At 34.2% G+C, this 25,696-nt stretch overlaps 1 protein-coding gene and 1 pseudogene across 1 annotated transcript; both read left to right on the top strand.

The window, feature by feature from the left end:
• Positions 1 to 4,151: 4,151 nt before the first annotated feature.
• LOC121264415 (pentatricopeptide repeat-containing protein At5g02830, chloroplastic) lies at positions 4,152 to 13,900 on the top strand. The gene is given in 13 exon segments (XM_041167574.1): positions 4,152 to 4,629; positions 4,632 to 4,802; positions 5,292 to 5,379; positions 5,645 to 5,849; positions 9,357 to 9,464; positions 9,889 to 10,053; positions 10,219 to 10,815; positions 11,089 to 11,154; positions 11,312 to 11,392; positions 11,647 to 11,744; positions 12,815 to 13,016; positions 13,246 to 13,309; positions 13,446 to 13,900. Coding segments are annotated over 13 exon segments (2,580 nt in total). The 5' UTR covers positions 4,152 to 4,241; the 3' UTR covers positions 13,793 to 13,900.
• Positions 13,901 to 23,035: 9,135 nt separating this feature from the next.
• On the top strand, positions 23,036 to 24,077 carry LOC121264417 (annotated as a pseudogene).
• Positions 24,078 to 25,696: the final 1,619 nt, after the last annotated feature.

Below are 25,696 nucleotides of genomic sequence, written 5' to 3' on the forward strand. Positions count from 1 at the left end.
AACTCTTGAAATCTAAATTTAAAATGAAAGACATGGGTGAAGCTGCCTATGTTATTGGTATAAGAATTTCGAAAGATATGAATTCAAAGATATTATATTTAGATTAAAAAAAACATCTAGAAAAAGTACTTAAAAGATTTAGTACGAAAAATTGTAAATCTTTAAATACATTTGTTTGCAAAGTTCATGTTTTAAATAAAAGTATATGCCCAAAAGATGAGGAGGAAATAATCGTAATGCTTAAAGTTCTCTATGCTCAAGTTATGGGAAGCTTCATGTATGCAATGACAAGTATGAGACCAGATATTTGTCATGTAGTAGGATTGGTAAGCAAATATTAATCCAATTTGGGTAAGGAACATTGACAAGTAGTGAAACGTATATGGTATTTACAACGTATCAAAAATATGAAATTGTACTTTTTGGGATCAGTGATATAGAATTAATCGACTATAGCGATGTTGATTTTGGAAGTGATGTATCTGCAAGTGGATATATATTTCTATTTGATGGAACAACAGATTCTTGATTGAGTAAGAAACATGGTTGTGTTGCTAAGTCTACTATGGAAGTAGAATATATTGTTTGTCGTACTGTAATGAGTAATGCAGTGTAGATGAAATGTTTTATTGAAATTTTAAATTTGGGTACATCCACAGAACTAATCAATGCGTTTTGTGATAATCAGTTTGCCGACTCATTAATAAAAAGTGGAACACAAAGTTTCAAGGAAAAGGACATTGATGTGCATTATTACTATATTTTAAATATAGTGGAAAGAGGTGAGGTCAACGTTAATTTTATTTCTTCGACTGAGATGGTAGCAGATCCAATGACCAAAGGATCGTCTCTGGAGAAATTTAGAGAACATGTGACTAGAGTGGAGTTGAGAGATACCTAGGTGAAGTAACCTAATAGTCGACATGCATAACTTAGAAAATCCTATGGATGCCTAGAAAAATGGAGTATGGTGATTTATCCAAATAAAAACTTTGTCATTTATAAAGTTGCTGATAAAGTGATTAAAAAAAGTCTCAGAATGACCTTAAGATGAGTACTTGATAAAATTTCAACACATATTGATTAACCAAATAATTGGCTGATCATTTGTAAAATCACTGATAAGGTGATTAGGGAAAGTCTCAGGAATAACTTATAGTGGAAGTACTTAATGAAAATTCACCACAGCTCGATACATGTGTTATGTATTCGGCTAAAGTCGTCAATTATGACAGGGATATTAATTATTGATCTAGTCACATAGAACTGATGCCGTTCACTAAGATTTTTTTAGTGAAATGAAGTCAACCTTTATATGTGGTTAGTGGGAGCACATGTGGTGAGGGGTGCGGTTAGATAAGGTAATGACAAAAGTGTATGCATGTAGAGGTTTGTCATGCTCTGGCGCCGATCTGCAGGAGTATTTAGATGAGAATTGAGTAGTGGAAAGCTTATATTGGTACCAAGATAAAATACTCAAATGTATCATTATTCTTTTGTGTGATCAGGTGGGGATGTAAATTCTAAGGGGTGTGATCACCAAACGATGTATCCCTTAGAATGACACCCTCTCTATGGATGGTTTTCATGAGGTGATAGTTGAGGAAGTGTCAAGAGACACAACCTTTTGATTTAGTCAAAATGTCACTTACCAATAATTGTGGCCCTTACCAACCCCCTCATGGTCTATAAATAGAGACTATTTGTGCGAACACACTAAAATTCTTCTTTGTCCATCACCAATTTATAGAACAATACTCTCACTGGAGTGTCACCATACTGCCGAAACTCTGTCCAATTTTCGTTCTATTTATTCTATAAAATTCTACATGGACAGCAGGTGAAAGACTTAAAACAAGGCATCAAGAAGCAATATCCAGAGTAGTTATTAAGTTTCACTCCTAAGAAAGGGAATAATGTAACACATCATCTAGCTAAGTTAACTTTGTCTTTGAAAGAGGAGGATATACGGATGGAAGAATGTCCTTCTATTTCCAGTTTTGTTGAATGCTTCTCATTAATGAAAGGTTTCAGTATTTTATTAAAAAAATAAAAGTAAAAATAAAATAAATCAATTAATAGTGAATTTGAACTACTGTTGAGTAGCACGTTCAAATTACACCACTACCAACATATATATATACATATTACTTGGAGCTCGAGACTTGTTGACGTCGACGAAGACGTACTATGGTGGCGGTAACATAAAGTTCTAGAGAGATGATATGGAACTACTGCTGTCCCCAACCATCTATCAAAATATAATTGTTGTTTAAATGAGTAATTCTATTATGTCTCTAATTTATATTACTCTTTGATCGTGGTCCCACATGATTTAATAAAAAAAATTAAAAATATATATTTAAATTAAAATAAAATAACGTCCAGAAGACAAAAATTTTAGATTTTATTTATTTATTATATTTATATTTTTAATTTTTTTTAATAAATCACGTGACATTATATACAGTGTCACGTCAATAGAATAAAATAAATAGTATAAATTAAAGGCTAAGTAGCTCATATCCATGACAACTTAAATAAAACTCAAATAACTTTAATATAAATTAAATTTATTCCTAGAAGCCTATGCATGTGGGTATATCCAGATGATTGGCCCTCCTTGGAGAGGACGAATATCAAGATCCAATGGCTGCCCTACACCCATCATCTAATGAGTATGACCTGGTATTATTTTTAAAGATTTAAAAAATAAAATATATACTAAGATTTATAGAGATGATACGAAAATAGTAATAAAATAATTTGAATTAGAAAATTTTATGAAATTTTAGAAAATAAGAGAGAAAAATTGAATAAAAATATTATAAAGTTAAAATATTATTATAATAGAATTTTTTAATATTATTTTTGTTTTGAGATTTGAAAAAATTAAATTATTTTTTGTGTTTGAATAATACTAGGTGCACACCAAATGTGCACTCCAATGCGTACTAGTGCAAATGATTTTTTTTTTTTTAAGTATTTTTTAAACATCCTTAACATCAAGAAAAAATAAAAATAAAAATTCAAATTCACTAATAGTCACTTCGTTAAATATTAAGAAAAAAAAATAAAAATTGAAATATACTAACATTTTCTTTTGAAATATACTAAAATTGAAATATACTAAAATTGGAAGTTTGGACAAGTTATGATTAAGTATTGATTAGATAAAAAAAGTTGAAAATTTAAAATAAAAAAGTGTTTGTGCTTATGATATTTGAATATTAAAATGAGATGAGAGACAGAGGCTGCATTTGGTTTCTAAACTCAGCTGAGTTCAGTCTAATTTTAATCTGAGTCTAACATCCAAACATCCAACTCTTAATTATTAAACTCATCTTAACTCAAAACCTTTTTATACGTGGGACTCATAACTTTTTTAATTTAAAACATCTTTATACGTAAGACTCACAACTTTTTTTAATTTTTTATAAAAAGTACTAAACTCATTTTAACATCTAAACACATGTTAAACTTAGTTTAGATGGCTCCACATAACTCTTTCTACTACTCAACTAATTACTATTCATAAAAAACTCAGTTCAGTTCAACTCAACATTCAAACGCAATCTATTATCCAAACTAGGCCATTAAAAAAACAAAAACAAATAATAATAAAAAAAAGATACCCAAGAGGGCCGCTGAAGGAGTGGCCACCATCGGCCACCCCTTTGGACAGCCCTGGGTGGCCACCCACGAGGGCCACCTCTTTTGGGTGGCTTTTTTATTTTATTTTTTCTGTTTTTATATTATTTTTAACTATTTTTTAAATATTAAATTCGGTTTTTATAAAATATAGAAATTCAGATATTTTTTGAAATGTAAATATATACTTTTAGCTCCGATTTTGTTTTCAAGATATTTAGAATTAAATCTATATTAAAAATTAATTTTTTTTTTTTATAAAAGGTCTCACATAATTTGTATATTTTAAACTTGTATCTAATGTAATTATTTCTCAAATCTTACGTCTAACTTTTTCTATTTTGGATTCCTAATATATTATTATTCTTTAATGAGATAAATATAAAAATATATTTTAATATGAAATTATAAAAAGTTTAACTTGCTTCTCTAAAATAAATGGATTTAATAAATTTTGTTTATTCTTGTTTATTTACGTCCTTGTATTGGCTGATCTCTTATCTCTTGGGAGGTAAAAACGCCATGTGTACACTGTAGTGTACAAAGCGCCTAAAGTCCACCACTTTCATCCCCAAAACGGTTGGCCAAGGATGAGAGAGTTCGTCATCCTTGGTTCCTCCTCCTCCATTGCCACTCCTTCCCTCCACCTCCACCTTCACCACTCCCCCAAACCCTACAGGTCCTCCCTTCCCAACCCAACAAAGCTATCTTCTTCTAAACCACCACCACCACCACCACCACCACCATCTTCCTCTCCGCTAGTCCCCATACTCCATTCTCCTTCTCCTCTCCGCTCCGCCCGCCATGTCGTCCTCCTAAAGTATTATGCCGACCTTGCATCGAAGCTCGCAGGGAGCGGGAGGCTCGAAGACTTCTCAATGATTGTGGAAAGCGTTATTGTTTCGGGGGCAAACACCTCCAAGTTTCTCGCAGCGTTGAGTTCTGAGCTCTTGGTCCAGGGGATTTTGACATGTCTTCGAGGGGGAAGGTTCGGACTGTAATTGATGTTTTAAGGAAAGTGGGGAAGCTTCGGGTTAGTCCATTGAAGTTGGTTAACGGGTCTGCTACGGAGTTGCTGGGCATAGAGTGCCGGCGCCTTGTGAAATGCGGGGAAGTGGAGGAAGTTGTTGAGTTGATGGCGGTTCTCGCAGGTAATTATTATGATTACTTTATCGTGTTTTTTTTTTCTCCGTTCTGCAGCTTATTGTGTGATTGAATTCTTCTAGCACAAGAACTTTTTCAATTTGTTATATTGATGGGGAATTTTTTTTATATTTTATATTACTTTAGTGTAGCTACATTGTATCTAGCCATGTTGGCTGCAGGGCTCTTGGTTTTATATTTGGTCTAAGAGAGTATTACCTCTAGAAAGTTTTGTGTTGGTTTCAAGTTCAAGGTTGGCTCTAATTTCCTATTCATGAAAAGAAAGGAAAATAAGTATTAGTAGTTATTTTTAAAGTACTTTAACTTGAGGTGTTGTGATGTGATTGTTCTTGACCAACTGAAGGGCTTGTCTAGAAAGAAGTAGAGAATAAATTAAAAGTTTCTTATATGTTTATTTTGGTGGGAATATATGGTTTGTGTTAGCTTTGTCACAATTGGAAGTTTTGCATTGGATAACAGATGATTACTTGATTCAGGTTTCCGTTTCTCAATCAAAGAATTACTGAAGCCTTCTGAGATTATTAGAGTTTGTGTTGACAAACGCAACCCAAAACTGGCTATAAGGTATCGTTCACTTTTCTATTATTGATGTGTCTTTGTCAGGTTCAAGTTCTCTCTCTCTCTCTCTCTCTCTCTCTCAATAGGCATTAGAGAGACATCTTTGCCAGATAAGTTTTTGTTTAAATCTGTTATATTTTCTATAATGTAAGTTTTGCTTTGTAAATGGCTCAATTTTCATGAGTCTAGCTTTGGGGCGCATATAATGTATTAATGTATGCCATTTGTCTTATGTAAGTCACCACTTATGCATAACTATCATATTTTGCAGGTATGCTTGTATTCTTCCACATGCGCAGATATTATTCTGTACCATTATACATGAATTTGGAAAGAAAGGGGACCTGGTGTCTGCTTTGAGAGCATATGAGGCATCCAAGCAAACCATCAGTGGTCCTAATATGTATGTCTACCGCACAATGATTGATGTTTGTGGTCTTTGTGGAGATTACATGAAATCGAGGTACACGTATGAGGTACTTTCTCTGACTACCTCATATTAATTTAATTGTATAACTTGTTTGTGACTGTTTGTTTGGTAGGGATCTTTTTAAGATGACAGTAATCCACTTTTTTATAGGATTTAGTTCTCATATTACCAATCCTTTTTTTCCCTCTCTTTTTTTCTTTTTTCCCATGAATGATTTCTTTGGCACGGTGTGTAACTCCCTTTATGCATATGGAGCTCAACATGTAGGGCTGATTTGAAGAACTTAATTGAAAACAGTCGCTGTTAGTGACAAAGACTTTAGAACAATTTGACTTTACAAAAAGATCACGTAATTGTGATAGTCCTTAAAATATAGGGAAGATAAAAAGGTAACTTATAAAAAAAAAAAAAAAAAGGGAAGATATAAAGGTTATTTATCTTTATTATTTTATGCAATGAATTGCATAAAAACAGTATTTTGAAGGGGGGGGGGGGGGGGGGGGGAAGGGAGAAGGTGATTATCAAATCTGTAAAAACCTGATGTTTAGATATAACTTTCCTCTATAAAAAGAATAAATAAAATATTCCAAATGTGGTTAAAATGGTGAGCATTATCATGACCAGGTTAAAAGTTTTGGAATTCAATGGCTCAAGGTCCCTCATTCTATGAGCGCTTTAAGCATCGCATTAAACTTCAGTGGATTTTATTGATAATAAAGTATAGGCGTAAACCAGGTACATGGGAAGATTACAAGAGAAGACACCTAGTTAAGAGGTAGAAGTAGATACAAGGAAATCACGGAAGCTTAGTCCATTGAAATTTATAGCTAGTGCCCAAAGGAACAAACTGTTGAGAAAGAGACGTATAAGTTCATCCATTGTTTTTTCTTGATCTTCGAAGTTCTGACCATTCCTGTCCTTTCAAGTGCACCATAGAAGACATATGGGGGCCATATTCCACGCCATTGCAATGTGGATTGCGAATAAACCTTTCAAACTTGCAAAGAGATCTACCAACCTTCTCAGCATTACCCATGCTAATTCCATTATGCCAAAGAAGTCATTACATAGTGCTTTGGCTACCTCACAGTGAAGACGCGAGTGATCTATTAATTGCTATTCTTCTTGCACATGCAACATCACTCTATAGTTATGACTTGGCGCCTCCTTAGGTTGTCTATGGTTAGGATCTTCTCCAAGGAAGCTGACCAGGCAAAGAAAACTACTTTGAGTGGCTCCTTACTCCTCTAGATACTTTTCCAAGGAAGAGAAAACTCTCCTGCCAAAAGAAGTCCTTGTAGAATGAGCTTACTGAATTTTACTTTCTTGGATAGACTCCAAAGCATCTTGTCTGTGCCTCCAGCTCTAGGTCCAATAGTTGAAGAGTTCTGTGAGTGCACCTGTCTCCCGGTCCTAAATCACTCTAAGGAAACTTACATTCCACCATGGGGAGCCACCAAAGACTTCCAATAAGTCACCCATTGACACCTCATGCTCACAAGCAATTCTATTTACTGTTGGCAAACCATCATCAAGGGCCCTATCTCCGCACCATAAGTTGCGCCAAAATTTGATCTTGAAACTATCACCCACCTCGAGTTTTGTGTCTAGAGAAGAGCCCACACCTTTTATGATATATTTCCACTGACCCACCCCATATGGTCCATGGACCTCAATCACGCACCACCCCTCCAAGCACTACCAAACTTGAAATCAATAACAACTTCCCACATAACCTACCTCTCCTGCTAGTAATGCTAGAGCCCAATTGAACATGAATAAGTTGCGAACTCCCAACCATTCCCCGGATATTGGAGAGCATACCTTTTTTGTTTTCTAGTGTGTAGTAGCTATTTTCTTTGTCTACATCCTATGTACTTGGACTTTGCCTATTCTTGGTAATAAAATTTCTTATTAACTATAGAAAAAAAAAAGATATTGGAGAGCATACCTAATCTCAATTAATAAGGTGATATTTAAACTTTTCCCTATCCAACCCATAAGAAATCACGTTGGAGCTTCTTGAACAATTTGCCACATAGGAGGGCAAAGGGAAATGACAAGGAGTGGGCAAACCGGAAAAAAGTGCTCTTAATTAAGGTGATCCTTACTACCACCTTTTGACGTATACATCCTCTTCTAACTTGCCAACTTATGCTCCATCTTTTCAATGGCACCTTCCCAAATGGACTTCTCCTTAAAAGAGGCTCCCAAAGGAAGATCGATGTATTTCATGAGCAAAGATGATATCTTGCAACCCAGTATGCTAGCAAGAACCACCCAACCTTAGGGACATTTCCAATTGGAACCAATTCTAACTTGGCTGAGTTCACTTAACTATAAACAGTTTCAAAGCATACAAGAAGAGCCCTAAAAGAATGGATGCGATTTTGGTTCGCCCCATAACATATCATGTGTTATCTGCAAACAACAAATGAGAAATGTTGAGTACACCACAATTACTGGCCTCCACCAAAAATCCAGAACAAAGCCACCCTCCGCCATTGCTGCTAACATTCTATAAAATGCTTCCATGATGATCATGAAAAGGAATGGAGATAGTGGCTTGCCCTACCTCAACCCGTGGTAGCTCTTGAAGAAGCCACTTGGAGAACCATTCACCAACATGAAGAAACGAAGTGTAAATATACAATGCCTAATTAAAAAGTGCCATTCACCTAAAAACCACACCTTCCAAGCAAATAAAACAGAAATTCCCAATTGGCATGATCACCTGCCTTCTCCATATCTAGCTCACAAACAAATTTTGGTTCTTTTTCTTTTTTGCTGAATACAAATCATCTTTGGTTCACCAGAATTAGTTTGCTATCCAAGCATTCATTGGCAATAAGCATCAAATCTAGAATTTGTCGCCCTATAACAAATGCATTTTAGTGCTCTGCCATAATCTTCTCGATCATTGTGCTTAGCCATTTAGCAAGAACTTTAGAAATTATCTTATACACCCCATTCAAAAGACTGATAAGGCGATAATCTTTAACATCCGTTGCTCTAGCGGTTTTAGGGTTGAGGGCCATAAAAGTAGCTATAAGACTTTTTTCTAACTTGGCATAGGAATAAAACTCTTGGAATACCTTTATGATATCATCTTTTATCACATCCCATCAAGCTTGAAAGAACTCTATAGTGAACCCATTTGGACCTGGTGCCTTGTCACTAGTCATACTTCTGACCACTCAACGAACCTCAACCTCTTCTAAAGGCCTCTTAAGCCACATACTTGCTATTGATCAATGGTCACAAGTACTAATTTTTCCAGGCTTGGCCTCCATGTGATCTGCTCATAATAATGCACAACATGATCCTTAATCTCAAAGTGCTCTGAGGAAATAAGATCATGATCATCTAAATAGTGTTGTTTCTCCTATGCGAATTGGCCACATGGTGAGAAAATTTTTACACTTCTTTTTTTGATCTTCAAGGTTCATAATGATTGTGTTTTTGTAATCCTTGTTTGCTTTGTTTTGGGACAATTAGAGATGTTATGCTGCCATTGAGTGTTGGGCTTTCTTTCACATGAGTTTTTTTGTAGGACTTGCTCAACCAAAAGATCACCCCGAATATTTATGTTTTCAACAGTCTCATGAACGTGAACGCTCATGATTTGAGCTACATATTGGATGTATACAAGAATATGCAGGTATTGCGCTCTCTCTCTCTCTCTCATTCTCTACAAAAACATGAAGATTGCTCCTTTGTTGGGTTTACCTTGTATGCTTTGGATTTTCTATGAATAATTGTCTGACCAATCGGAGTGAATGATTCCAAGTCAATTCCACAGAGCTCTAGGCTTTTAACGTTTTCTGCTGCCGTGTTTTGATTAAATATACACGGTAGTGGAACTCTTAATGGTTAGCATGCTTACTGTGCTGCATCCTTTATACTTTTCCTTCAATCTTCATTTTTATTAATTTAACTGATAATTTTTAGTTTCAAGCTTGTATCATTGCTATTTCTTTTACTTTTTTTTTTTCAGGGTAAAAACATGAAGAAAATATGCATTAATTAGTGAGCCAATATATCTCCTTTGTTACTTAATACTACTTTGTTTTTTATGCAACCAGAATCTTGGTGTCAGGGCAGATATGGCATCTTATAATATCCTTTTGAAGGCATGCTGTCTTGCTGGCAGAGTTGATTTGGCCCAAGACATTTATAAGGAAGTGCAGCATTTGGAATCAACAGGAACACTAAAGTTGGATGTTTTCACTTACAGCACTATTGTAAAGGTAACTCAATGTATATGAACATTAATTTTAATATCTTCACCATCTTCTTGTTTTGGGCGGTTCATAGATCTTCTTTTCCTTTTTTCATGCGGAAGTATAGACTAGTTATTTGAGACTCTTGTGCTGCTTTTTTCATATCTACATGGCCTGTGCATCACTTTCCAGGTTTTTGCGGATGCAAAATTGTGGCATATGGCACTACACATCAAAGATGATATGTTGTCAGCTGGTGTGGCTCCTAACACTGTTGCATGGTCATCATTGATCAGCGCCTGTGCCAATGCAGGTCTTGTAGAGCAGGCAATTCAATTGTTTGAAGAGATGCTGCTGGCTGGCTGCGAACCCAACACACAGTGTTGCAACATTCTTTTGCATGCTTGTGTTGAGGCTTGCCAATATGACAGGGCCTTCCGTCTTTTCCAGTCTTGGAAGGGAAGTAGAGTCTCAGAGACTACTAGTGGAGATTACAAGAGCAATACTACATCTAGCAATTTAAGTGCAGAGCATGCGGAAGAAAATTGTAGTAGTACTGTTGCAAATTGCATATCTTATTCACATCACTTAAACTTTTCTAAGAAGTTTCCTTTTACACCCACTACTGCAACGTACAATATTCTCATGAAGGCTTGTGGTACTGATTACTACCGTGCAAATGCTTTGATGGATGAGATGATAGTAGTAGGTCTCTCCCCTAATCATATAAGCTGGTCAATTTTGATTGATATATGTGGAGGCTTGGGCAATGTAGAAGGTGCTATACAGGTAATGTACAAGTTAATATTGATCTAGTTCATCTTTGCTCTTCCTTTTGCATAATTTTTCTGAATATGTTTAGCTGAAAATCTTACACTAGAATTAGCTGAATACTTACTCTAGAATTATTCTTGATGCTGGTGAGAAGTGAGAACTAGATCCAAGACTTATTTACGGAAACAACATTATCCTTTCCCTTTTGCTATTGTGGTCTTTATTTACATCCTTTCATCAATATCTTAGTTCTCTTATTACTTATAACTACTTTTTCTTCCAGTGCAGATTTTGAGACATATGCTTGGTGCTGGAATTCAGCCAGATGTTGTTGCATATACAACAGCCATCAAGGTTAAATCTTTCTTCTGACACTACTTTGGTTGTAAAATTGTTTTCTTGTCTGGGATTAGTCGGGACTGTCCTGGACACCCGACACCAATAAAAAAGGAAAGATGTCTTGTCATGACCACTAATTAAGATGTTTATGCCTTGTGCCCTTGGTTTATAGGTTTGCGTGGAAAATAAAAATTTGAAGCTAGCGTATTCATTATTTGAGGAAATGAAAAACTATCAGATTCGTCCAAATTTGGTAAGTGCTTAGAGTTAATCTGCTTGGATGCTTTATGCGTCAGTGTGAATTTTATGGTATAATATTGGAAGTTGAGGGAAGATATTGTAAATGAAAATGATTCTGCATGGTATTTGTAGATGGCAGTTTCGCACTGCATTCTGAGTACAATTTTGTGTATACTCGCTGTGAAAGGCATTCTGAAAACTGTGGCAGGGAGGGGGAAAAAGTTCTTAGCTCACTGTATATAACTTGTTCAAGTTATTTATTTTCAGGTGACTTATAATACACTTCTAAGGGCCCGCACCAGATATGGTTCCTTACATGAAGTACAACAATGCCTGTCTATATATCAAGATATGCGGAAGGCAGGGTATGTTAGTGTAAAGGGATTTTACCTATATTTCATAAATTTTCCAAGTACCTATGAATATTTCTTTTATCATTTATCTATCAATTAATTACATTGCATCATTAGTACTGTCAGGTGTTGAACAATATCGATTCTCTGGGTGGGTCCACACTGGCAGTGAAGCTTATCTAACTGATCACTAATATTCATGAACGCCACTTTATGCCATTCATCAGGGATATTATCTTAAGTGTATGTTTGATTTGTAGAAGTTGGGAAGGTTTTGATGAATAATGAAGAAATAGAGTTTAGGTGAAAGCTTTATTGGATTTCCTGTAAGTGTCAACCCCACCTTAAAAATATGTTTAAATAATGAATTTGTGTAATACTTAAAATTTAATTTATTTATATTAAAAAAAAAGTGGGGGTGGCCCGCTGCGTCTTGTGGGTGGCCACCTGATCTGGGCCACCCAGGGGTGGACGATTTTAAAGTAATGTTTATTTGGAATAAAATAATATATTTAAACAAAGAGAAAATAAATTGAGATGGAGAGTTTTGTATGTTTGGAAATAAATAATTTTTTACTGTAGATGGAATACTACACTACTGTAGATGAATTTCTCCTCACCCAAATATTGGTTAGTCTAATCATTTTTCTCTTGTCATGATCATTGTCCCAAATATGGGTTAGTTTTGTTATGTTTTGTAAGAACTGATGTAACAGCCTCCTGGTGTGCCAATCTTGTTTTAACTTTGCCTTGTTGGTTGTGATGTAATTGGATGTACAAATCATTCCCATACTGTTGACGATTGCTCTTGGGGTCCTCTTATGAGCCAGCGTGCTTTTGTTATTACTTGGTTAGTGAAGATAATTCATGAACCCGAAGATTTTGCAGCAAAAAATTGCTCATTTAGTTTTCAATCAGATTATATTCTATATTTTTCCATTGATTGCGTCTTTGCTGAACCTTGTTCAGTTCATAGATACATGCTCTGCCACATACAAGTAATGGGCTTACTTCTTCGTGATAGATAATTAGATATTAGTTGAATACACTCTTTTTGCTCTAAATAATCAGTGCTTATGTAGGTACAAATCCAATGATTATTATCTGGAGGCACTCATAGAGGAGTGGTGTGAAGGAGTTCTACAAGATGCGAAAGGAGAGTTCAGTTCCTGCAACAAGGTCAACATAGGGAGACCTCAAAGTATACTTCTTGAAAAAGTTGCAACGCACTTGCAGAAGAGTGAAGCTGAAAGCCTAGCTATTGATCTTCAGGGGCTAACAAAGGTATCGGTAACGTCAAAGCGGTCATATTTTTTGGTAGAGTTACGATTGTTATTGGTTCCAAGCGCAGATCAAAGTCACAACTGTGTTTTACCGGATTCAAGGAGTGGACACTAGCTCGATAGATTGTAGTTTAGATTGATTGCTATCACGCTTTTTTGTACTCTCTCAGAATTATATCATCTGTTTTCTCATGATTTTTCTCAAACGATTTTTCAATGCGTATCAACAGCTTGAAGCTCGGATTGTCGTTCTTGCAGTCCTGCGAATGTTCAAAGAGAACTACCATACTCATGGTATGAATGAATCTCTTCCATGTGCATCTGCATTGATCCAGAGTCACATATATGTCCCGCACTGAGCAAATGGATCTAAAACCCAAATTCGATATGTACAACTTCATTTTGATGACTTAATGGTTTATCATTGCAGGAAATTCGGTAAAAGATGACATCTTGATCATCTTAGGAGTCAGTAAAGAAGATACAAGTGCAGAAAGGCACAATTTAGAGGTGAAAAATGCGATGATTAAACTTCTGAGGGATGAATTGGGGCTTAAGGTTCTTTCTGCAGGACCTAGAAATGGACTTCGTGAGAAGGCGTATTTGGAATGCACTCTTGAATCAGATTTAAACCTAGAAGAATTGATAGGAAGGAATAGTTTACCCGCAAAGTTGGAATGTTCCACTAGGAGACCTGCGATTGTACAGAGGTTAAAGATCACCCGGAAGTCATTGCATTATTGGTTGCAAAGAAGAGTAGGTGACATTAGAATATGATTATTTTTTGTATGTGAAATCAGTTCAAAGAGTTTGTACATGTATAAGATATGCTATATTCTTTACATTTTGCTTTCAAAGCGGAATAAGCAGCTCAATGTAAAAACCCGTATGACCTCAATTGTAAGTATGCAGAACAATTGAATGCAATTTTGAAAAATTGTTAAATAAAAACAACCCTTCTCATCTGCTCCGTTTGCCTCTTGATTTGTTTCCATGTATCTTGCCGGTCATAATCTTGTTGACTTTTTTCCTCCAAAGTGAATAGAATCCACACAACTGCTAATGGTCAGATTTTATCAATGTTGTCTAACTTATTTCGCAATGATGGAACTTGCAGAGACATAATCACAAAAGGAACATTTTGGCTGCGCAGATATTCACAAAATCTACATTACAGAGAGATAGGAGTTTGGTTGGTAAGTTGTGCTGGAATCAGTCAATAGGAAAATAGATAATAGCTTTGAATATGGCGAAAGAATGGAAGGAGAGTAAACCGGCTGCCTTTTTGGAGTTCGGGCCTAATGTCTTCATCATCACCTTCGCAACTCATGCCGACAAACTGAGGGTTATGGAGGCGAATCCATGGCTGTTTGATAATGGTCTCATAAAAATGTTTGATGGGTTTTACCCAACCAAATAAGATGACTTTTGATTATGTATCCTTCTGGGTTCAAGTTCATAATTTACCCTTGACGTTCATGAACCAGGACTATGGAGAGCAGATTGGAAGCACAATTCGCAAAGTAATTGAGGTGGGCATTCTAGAGGATGGAATTAGTTGGGGACAAAATCTTCAAGTTAAGATTGAAATGTCATAGCAAGGGGTCGAACCATCAAGGTGAATTGGAACATGGTTTGGGTTTCACTGAAATATGAAAAGATTCCTAGAATGTGTTCAAATGTGACCGCATTCAACATGGTGATCGAGAATGTTAGAATGGGATCAGTAGGTGGATATGATGATTGAAGGTTTTAACTAGTTTAGAACATGATTGCATGTTGAATTGAACATGCGTAGACGAAATTCACTGAGATATGTGAACTAGGAGAAAAAAAATGCATGGTAGTTGGGCAAAAGAAATCGTTGGAAGGGGGCGGGCGGGGAAGCAGGTAGCAGATTGGAAACTAATACCAAATCGGTGGTGGTGGCTGGTAGTGAATATGAAATTGGAATTGGAAAGTGCAAATGATTGGGCGAAAATCACAGAGGCAGGGAAGGTATTAGGGATACAACTTGATTTGGGGAGGGGATGGAGGAAGGGTTACCAATTGAAGAATCTAAATATATCACAGAAGAATGCCAGGAGAGAATGGAGGAACAAACGTGGGAATAATGTATAAATGATAATGTGAGAAGGAGTTGTAGGCAAGAAAGCAGTATTTCAATGTGGGTTATGGAGCTGGAGGGCCCATATATAAGATAGTAAAAGGAAGTGGGCCAAAAAATAATAAAATTTACAAAATTGAAACTGAAGGTGTTGCCTAAATAACGGGAGAGAGGAAGGGGGGGAGGATTCTGAGCTACTCAAAAACAACAGAAAGAGAAGACTATATAGAGCAGAGGTAGCTGGAAGCGAAGAGGAAGAGAAAAAAGTATGATCTTTGTGACTTTGCATAACTTCTTTGCAAAGATGAGAAATTTGATCCATGAGGATAATGATGAGTTTTCTATTGGAAATGTCCTCGTTTGTTTTTAGGAAACATCTCATCTCATCTTACTTCATCATTACAATTTTTTCAAATTCCCACACAAAATAAAATAAACAATTCAACTTTTTCAAATCCCAAAACAAAAATAATATTAAAAAATATATTCTAACAATATTTTATTCAACTTTTTAACTTTAATCTCATCTCATCTCATCTCATCTCTGAAAACAAACGAGCTAAGAAGTTTATATATGGGAGTGAGAAGCAGGATGATAGTCGGCCTCGCCAAGGGCAATAAAAATCTTAAGCTAGAATTGTTCGGTGGTTCCCGGGGCTTTAGTGAAGGATAAGAAGCTCAACGTAGGCCCAGTTTAGATACGCAGTTCAGATGAGATGAGATGATATATTTGAAATAGTAGTGAGATTTTTTGAATTAAGATGAGATAAGGTAGTTTGTAAAAAAGTGTATGTTTGGATATTAAGATGAGATGAGATGAGATGAAATAGTTTCAACTTTTTGAGATTTGATAAAGGAAAATACTAAAACCACAACCGGGTATTCCCAACTATTTTTTTTTTTTTTTTACTTAATGATTAAGTAAGTATTTTTATTGATATTGTGAATTTAAAAAAAAATGCATGAAAAAAAAATAGAAAGAAAGAAAAAAAGAAACACATTGGGTGGGATCCCAGTCATCCCCCATGTGTGGTGATTGTAGAAGCACTCTTTGATAAAGATGTGGGTCTCACTAATGATTGAGTAATAATTATAATATATTAATAAAAAATAATGATTTATGAGTAATTAGAAAATCTATCATAAATAAATTTAAATCCCAAAATATATTGAGAAGTTGTTCGCCAAAATTACTCCATAATTCCAAAAAATAATCTCTCTTTTTTAAAAGATATTATTATTCTAAAAAATAATTTAAATCCCAAAATATATTGGGAAGTTGTTGGCCGAAATTTCTAATTTTTCTTTTTTAAAAGATATTTTTATCTATTTATTTTTCTGTATTTAAGAAATTCATCATTTTTTATTCTAATTATAAATTATAATAATTTCGATTATTGTAATAAATAAGTATATGAATTATGTTGTAGATTTGTTTTAAATAATTTATTAATTTTGAATTTTCTAATAAAACCCCAAAATGCACTTCTATTCAATACTCACAAAATTATTAATTTCTTTGTGAAAATATATTATTCTAAAAATGACTTATTGATTATTCTATTTTAATCACAAATGAATTTTTTTTATTGTGGGGGATTCTTTTTACTGTTTATGTTAGAAAGTAATGAGATGAGTTTGAAAACTTAGAGATGAAATAGAGATGTGAAATTAACCGTTTGGATAGACAAAACTATCTCATCCGTACAGACCAGATGAGATAGTTTCATTTCAGCTGGCAAACCAAACTGGGCCTAATTTTCTGCATAAAGACTAAAGATTAAAGCATACAGGTATTAAAGAAAAGATAGAGATTCGATGGGTCTTTAATATTTTGAATATTGAAGACAAGAATATTGATATTTTGAATTATTCAAATAGACGTATCAATGCGTGGATCAATGATAAAACTTGGGCAACCTGATGTCAAGGAGAGAAACTTGGGATTTGCTTTCTTCATTCAAACCTCCAAACCAGCTAGGATGGTGTGTGATTGGGGATTTTAATGAGATTACATCTCAAGGATAACAACAAGGTGGTAGACCTAGAAAAGAAGCTTAGATGAAAGATTTTAGAAGGGCTTTGAAAGCTGGAAACTTATATGATTTACGGGTGGAGGGGCCAAATATACATGGTGTAACATGAGTCTTTTAAAAAAGAAAAGGTTGGATAGAGTGGTTGCAAACCCTTTTTGGTCAGATATGTACAATAAAGTGTGGTGGAAAGTTTGGTTGCTAGGAACTTAGCTCATAGATCACTTCTCCTTTTTTGCAGCATGGACTCAAAAAGATTTTTTTAAATATGAAGCCAGTTGTGGTCTTGAGGAAGAATGCAGTAGGATCATACAATAGAAGTGGAATGGATGAGGAATATTGTTAGTATAGATCCTATAAAAAGTGTGCAAGATTGCTTGAACCTTTGTAATGCAGCTTTAAGAACAGGGGATTGCTCATAAGGGAAAAGTCTGATTTTCTGAAGAAGTTGCAAGATGAGAAGGGGCCTAATAATATGGAAGAAATAAAGAGCTTACAAAGGAAGCTTGGAGTATTGTTAGATCAAAACAATTTAAAATGGAGACAACTAGCAAAGAGGCATTAGCATCAGTTAGGAACGCTCGAATTATCTAATGATGGAGGAGAATCAAAACCAACGTAAATTTTAAGGCTACATTGAAGACTTATCTTAGTGCGTTGGAGAAGTGCAATGAGAACATACATAGCACAACTAAAAGTATGAAAATGAAAGATATTTTATGGTTGACCAAATGTAAGTTGCAATGAGAAATATTATTAGAATATTGCTAGGTACAAGCCTCAAATAGACAAGACTCATACAGTTGTAAAAACATGGGTCCCACTATAATGAGACTGCAGGTGACTTGTCTATTTATGGCTTGTACAGATCGTTATTCTATTTATTATAAGTAGTTGGTCTTATCCGAACCAATAATGTACAGCATGCAAAATTGCATGTCCTCAAGCAGAGGCATGTAGTTTTGTTTTCAAAAGTAATAGTTAAACAATTAATTGCAGACGTTTAATAAATGACTAAGCTAAACCATTCTGAGTATGTGTATGGACAATAAGATATTCAATATTAATCCCAACTGATATGCAATAATTATCAAAACTTTTATATGTAAATTCTTCTACATTATCCAATCGAATAAACTAAATTGGATAATAAATAATTGAGCCTGTAATCTAATAATTTGTACAAAAAGTATAGCGAATGCAACATTTCGAATAGAGAGTAGACAAATATGTGACCATCTAGTTGATGTATCTATTAAACCCATAACATATCTAAATGGTCCATATGGTGGATGTATAGACCAACATATATCTCCATAGATTCTTTGTAAAAGTGATGGAGATTCAATAATTATCTTGGAAGAGGATAGTCTGATAATTGGCTTTCTTTAGAAAGGTGATGCACATGGATAATCAATTGGTAAATGAATATTCTGGTTCTTTATTATATAAATTATGAATTATTCGACACATCATGATTGATCCCAGATCACGAAAATGATTATGCCAAAACATAAGGACTTTTAGATTTGAGCACTTCTAGTGCACTACAACAAGAGATTCAATTGTTTTCGTTGTTGTATAATATAATGTAACACCCATTCCTTTAGGTTAGGAGTGTCACGTGTTTTTCATAAAATAAATCCGGTAAGGGATCTCATATTTAATAAATAAATTTAGAATTTATTTTGTAGAAAAACTGTCTAATAAAATGTCTTCCGAAATCTTAAATGAATAAACTGAATAAAATTTATGTCATAAAATCAATTTTATTCTAGAAGGTCTGAAACTAAATCAACTGCTCATTCTAATCCTAGTCTGCCTGCTCATGTTCATTATCCTCACCTGGGTGGTTAAAAACATGAAATAAAGTAAAATGAGTTGAAGACTCAGCAAGAAATCCATCACAAATAATCAACATAAGATTTTCATAAAAGGTTTTCATGCTGAGAGCTTAAAATCATGACTGTTCATGCTGAACCTCATGCTATGCATGACTTGATTTATCTGAATTAACTGACTGATCTGACTTAACTAACTGATCTGATTGGCAATACACTTAACCCTGTGTATGAAGTTGTGCACTGGCCCCACGTCCCGCAGCCGCGAGGGGAGCCACTGATAGTATTCTAGTATACTATGGAGGACCACGCTTGAGTCCGAGGCTTGCACATCCACTTTGAAACTGAACTGCATTGGTACCATGCATCTGAATGCCCATCTGATTAATTAATCTGATCTTATCTTGCACTTGAACTTAAGATAGTTTACATGTTTTTAAGCACATGAGATGCATGACATTATATATACATAATTATAATTTCTGAATTTGAACATAATGAGGAATGACATGATCGTATGCTTTATTGGATGACATGTTTGCATATGACATGAGTGGTACATAAAAATAACTGTCAAAGAACTGGCGCTAATAATAATCTATACAAGCTGAACTGTGATGATTCTAATTTGTGATCAAATTACTTACCTCACTGCACTTCCTTTTGAATCTCAATTTGTAACTCCTCACCTATACGCAATATTAACTATCACTAAATCTGTCTAGAATCAACATGTACTAATATCCTACTTAATTAAATTCATAATCTAGAAGACAGTCAAATAAACCTTTTGTTTAACACCATAATAAATCTTGATATTTTAAATTACTTAAATACTAATAACATATTATAATTTAGTAGAATACTTGGACTATTTTAAATAAGTAATAAACACCCCAATTATTGAAATAGGTTTTCTTTCTTAACATAACTATTCAAAACTCATAACATATTTTCTTAATTTCTATTTAAAATATAACTTAATAATTTTATTAAAATCTGGCTAAATAGACAAAGGTAATATTAACTAAAATAATAGGCTCAATAGTATACTTTAAAGTACATTTCAAATTCTTTAAGCATTTTCTTATAAAAATGAGCTTATGACTAATATATTTATTTAATAAAAATAAACTCAACTAGAAATATTAAGCTCAATAGAAATCACTAAAACAATGATTGAAACATAATAAAATCAAGCCCAATTTAAAATACAAATCTACACATCTAATTAACCTCAAGCTCAGCCCACAAGGAAATTAGCCCACCAGATTTATAGTCTGAATTCATATTATGCATAACAGAGGGCTCACCGAGAAAGGGGCACGCGACGGGGATGGGCTGGATGGTGGCTGGGAGTGAAGGCAGCGCAACTGGATGCTTCTTTGTAGTGGTGTGATGCCGAGAGAGAGAGAGAGAGAGAGAGAGAGAGAGAGAGAGAGAGAGGATTGATTAACGAAAACGAGAGAGAGGGAGAATGGCGAATGATCGTGGCTTACCGAGATGGGGTGGGTGCGACGGAGTTGTGCTAGTCGGCTCTTTCTGAGGCGGTTGACAATGGAGAGGTGGTCTGTCGTTCCCTGAGGTGGTTGCCAGTGGTCTGAGTAGAACACACGGGGCCTCGATTGGTTGTTGACAGTGGAGAGACGCGGCTGGCCATTGGCCTACGGTGTTTGTCCAAGGCATCGATGTATTCTGGGTAGTGGTGGTTGGCGATGGTGGACAACTGGTTGCTGGGAGGGAGGCTGCTGGAGAAAAAGGCTCACGGTTGGCAGCTTGCAGGGGATTCATTACGACGCTTAAAAGGTTCTGTGTTTAAAACAGAGGGTTCGTGGGATTTTTATAGAGGGAAAAGGAATGTTTGATGATAAGATTTCAGAGTTGGTTTCTCATTAGGGTGATCAACTAGGATGTAAGAACGAAGATTAAATTAGGATTATCGAATCAAAAGATAAGAATGAGGCTTCTGGGTGAAGATAGGGAGAAATAAAGTTCAATTTCAAAACAAAACTCTAATGGCATTTGCAAAAAAATCGGGTCATAAAAAAATACCAATAATAAAATGATAATAATCTTATTAAAATGAATAATGTAAAATATAATAATAATAATAATAATAGATTATTTATAGTTATATGAAAAATACATAAAACTTATCTTATATCCTAATTTTAGGATTGGGTTATTACATATAATCCAGAAGAGAAAACTGTTAATTTTTTTAATATGAGCTTATGACACAAATTTATTGTTGTAATGTAAAGATATTCACTCTCATTGCTTTTATTGGTGATTTTAACATGATAACTATTACAATGAATATCTTTAAAATTGAGTAAATGTTTTTCTAGATTTTTTTAGAGAGAGGGCAGTTGGACTGTATTTTTTTGAGTAAAATATTCATTTGGTCTATGAACAGTGCTAGATCAAATATGACCGGTGGGAGAAGATCACTGTAGTTCAAAATCATAAAATTATGCATTTGGCTAATCTAATGCAGACATTTTTTAGATATATGATGCAAATATTTGCAAACACCGGCATTTGACTAATCAAATGCCAATGTTCTTATCAATTCCCTTTCTTCTTCCACTCCTCATGTTTATAGGTTGTTTATTGGTTTTGTTTTCTTCACTATTGCTTGGGTCTGTTCTAAATTGTTAACTTTAGGTGAGCAAAGTTTGATACGCGCTACCCCATGCTTCCCCCATCCACTGATTTGCTTAGAGATAGAAGAGTCACGACAAAACACCAATGCAAGAGCCTTAAGAGCGCCCTATCTGTGTGTGGATGTCATGCTGACATGCGCTGATGCACAACCACACCTCTGATGGCGAAATGCGTAGTACCAGCAAACTTGATTTCTTCTTATCTAACCCACCCCACCCCAATAGCCATTGTGCATGGGTCCCACACACCGACAAAGCCATGTGTTGGATATAAAATGAGCTAAGTCCAGCCCATTGGGAGTCTATAACTAAAAGGAAAGGGTTTTGTAAGGCAAGTATGACTTAATTACTCTAAAGAAGGAAAGAGGCCTCTATAAAGGGAGGTCATCTCCTTATATTTGAGAGAGACTGGACTATGCATAGAGATCCCTAAAATCTTCACTCTTCAGGAGGATGGCATCTTCTTCAACCTCTAGAAACTCTAATTTCATCTATTATATTGAGAGATAAGTGAGGCCATGAGAGATTCTACAAAACAGAACAAGTGGGCATTGGATATGAATGCAAAACTGAACGAGTTTACATCTTGCGACCCTCTCGGATTTAGTAGCTCAAGAACCCCAATCCCAACCACTATGAGCCATTTAACTAATTTGAGATATTTAGACCCTAGTCAGAATAAAATTAATTGATCCATTTCTCCCGAAGTAGGGATGTTAAAAAATCTGACCGCTTTATACCTTTTTTCGAGCATGCTTGTTGGTACCACTCTGGGCCATTTAACCAATTTGGAATCTTTGTTCCTTAGTCATAATAAAATCAGTGGATCCATTCCCTCCGAAATAGAGATGCAAAAAGTTTGACCTATTTATCTCTTTATTTCAACATGATGGTCAGTCTAATCCATTCCACAGTTGGTCATTTAACTAATTTGAAATCTTTGTTCTTTGGTCAGAATAAAATCAATGGATCAATTCTCTCTGAAATAAGGATACTAAAAAATCTGACATTTTTAGACCTTTATTCCAACATGCTCGTTGGTCCAATCCCTTCCACAATTGGTCATTTAACTAATTTGAAATATTTAGACCTTAGTTACAATAAAATCAATTGATCCATTCCCCCCGAAATAGGGATGCTAAAATAGCTAACGTCTTTATACCTTCATTTGAACATGCTCGTCAATCCAATCCCTTCCACTCTAAGCCATTTAACTAATTTGAAATATTTAGACCTTAGTGTAAACTACTTAACTGGAAGCATTCCCTATCACAAGGATCACTTTTATTGTGTGAAATATATTAGCCTTATTCATAAGTTTATTAGAGGAGAAATACCCGTTGCACTTGGGAGTGTTGCCTATCCCTCGAGTTTGGATCTTAGCTACAATAATTTTACGGGCTATATTTCCCTTTCTCTCATTTACATAAAAGAAATTGAATTGTCACACAATTCTTTGAAGGGTTGAATTCCAGACAATTATGTTATGCATCATACCTCCCACACATTAATTAGCAATAATGATTTATGCAATCAATTCAAGATTTTCCTTTCATGTCCCAAAAGCAAAATGTCAATTGTAACCAAAATAGAAATTTTTGCTCCTATCACCACTTTCCTTGGATTCCTAGTTATTGGGTGTATTCTCTTGTCTTGTTGTGTGTTCAAGGAAAATCAGATTGAGTCTAGGAGATCAAAGAATGGAAACATATTCTTGATATGGAATTATGACTGACATATTGCATATGAAGACATTATTGAAGCAACTGAGGATTTTTGCATCAGATATTGCATTGGAACATGTGGTTATGGTAGCATTTACAGTGCAAAATTACTAAGCGAAAATGTAGTTGCCTTAAAGAAACTTCATCAGAGAGAGGCTGAGAATCAATTTTCTATAGGAGTTTTATAAATGAAGTGAGGGTATTAACAGAGATTCGATATCGAAATATTGTGAAGCTGCATGGGTTCTATGTACATAAAGGATGCAGATTTTTAATTTATGAGTAAATGGAAAGGGGAAGCCTATTTTGTGTTTTAAGAAATGTTGATGAAGCTATGGAACTCGATTGGAGCAAGTGGGTAAACATAATCAAAGGCACAACACATGCTTTATCTTATGTGCATCATGAATGCATCCTAACAATTGTTGAACTCCGAATTCTAAGGTTTTATATCTGACTTTGGAATTGCTAAACTCCTTTATTCTGACTCCTCTAATCAAGCATTGGTTGCTGGCACTTATGGTTACATTGCCCTAGGTAAATTCTTAATTAGTTGTTTCTACCACAACAATGCCATTTAAATTATTTAATTAAGAATATGAAATATAATTATTCCATTAGTCATGTATCTAAATATTTTTCAAAATTATTTTTCTTTACTATTTTTTTTTTGTCATATTTACAATTTATGAATCGTTATCACTAATTCAGCTAAAAGGTATTAAGTTGATAAAACTAAAATAAAGTCACAATAATCTTAAATTATAAATTTAATTAGATGTATTTTTTCTTCATTTAATTATATGTTTCATAATCGCATATATTATTTAATACTAATACATTTGGAGAGTGGATAATGAGAGCATATAGGAATAGTTTGCAACTAGCAATAATATAATAATATATATGGTACCTTCCTACACTCAAAGTTTCATAATTTAAAAATCTTATAATACCAGTCCTAGATCTGATCGAATAATGTGCGAACTAGTTGAATAATCTAAGATATTAACTAAGAATATCATATATAATTTCTAAATATTTTATTTTAAGATATTTCAAATAAATTTATTTTTTTAAAATTTATAAAAATTTTTAGATTCAAATTATATCCTCTAAGCAAAAAAAAAAAAAAAAAAAAAGAGAAGAAGAAGAAGAAGAAGAAATAAAAGATAAATAGTTAAAGCTAGAACCCATTTTTGTGAACTTTGTTTATTTTTTAGACTATTATATAATGAAGTCGTCACGTCTTTATTTAAAATAATTTTATTTTAAAAGCTAAAGATTATTATCGATAACTTGATTAAATATTATTCTTTATTCAATAATTTTGCTATTAAATTATAATTATCAAATTAATTAGATTTGTTACTATTCAATGACCGTATAGGCCTAGTTTGGATACTGAGAATAGTATTCTCAGAATACCTTACTATTATTCATTATTTTATTATTACTTTACACCTACTTTTACTACTATTCACTATTATTCAATATTCTATCATTACTTTTTTACTATTATTCAAAGAATACCTAATAATACCTCACTATCCAAACGCAACATTAGTCGTTCTCATCATTTTTTTCTTTCTTTACACGATGATAATTACTGAAAAATGAAATGTATATAGCTTTGTAGTGGTGGCACTAGAAGTATTAATGGGAAGGTATTGGGAGAACTCTTGTTGTAACACCCCACGTCCCAAAAAGACATTTTAGAATTTTTAAGGAGCCAGTGTGCTACTACGGAAATTGAACTTAAAAACTTTTCATTTTAATAATACGTCAGACGCGAAAGTTTCCATAAATAAAACAAACTTTAATAAATATATAAAATCTAAAATAGAGTCTGTAGAAGCACTTATTTAAAAAAAATATGAAAATCTCATGTGCTTATCAAAATAATTTATTTAAACCTTAAACCATAAAACTAATCATAGCATAATTTGTCTAGGCCTCTGCCTCGCCTCCCAAGGTAAAATCCTATCCTAGAGTCTCATTTTCATAAATGTCATCACCTGAGGTGATTTATAAATATAAAAATGAGTCGAATACTCAATAAGCAACACATCATATAAATGTTATCACCTGAGGTGATTTAAAAATATAAAAATGAGTCGAATACTCAATAAGCAACACATCATACAATAAACATAAGGAAGACATAAATATAAGGTTTCTTGAAAAATGTGCATACTCATGAATACATACATAAATAACGAGAACATGAACATGAACTTATCTTTCACTTATCATAGGCTGTTATCCACTATTGACCCCTGTGAGTTAGGGTTAGTAAATCTCAGT

The sequence above is a fragment of the Juglans microcarpa x Juglans regia genome, chromosome 5D, assembly GCF_004785595.1.
Source record: "Juglans microcarpa x Juglans regia isolate MS1-56 chromosome 5D, Jm3101_v1.0, whole genome shotgun sequence".
NCBI classification, from domain to species: Eukaryota; Viridiplantae; Streptophyta; class Magnoliopsida; order Fagales; family Juglandaceae; genus Juglans; species Juglans microcarpa x Juglans regia.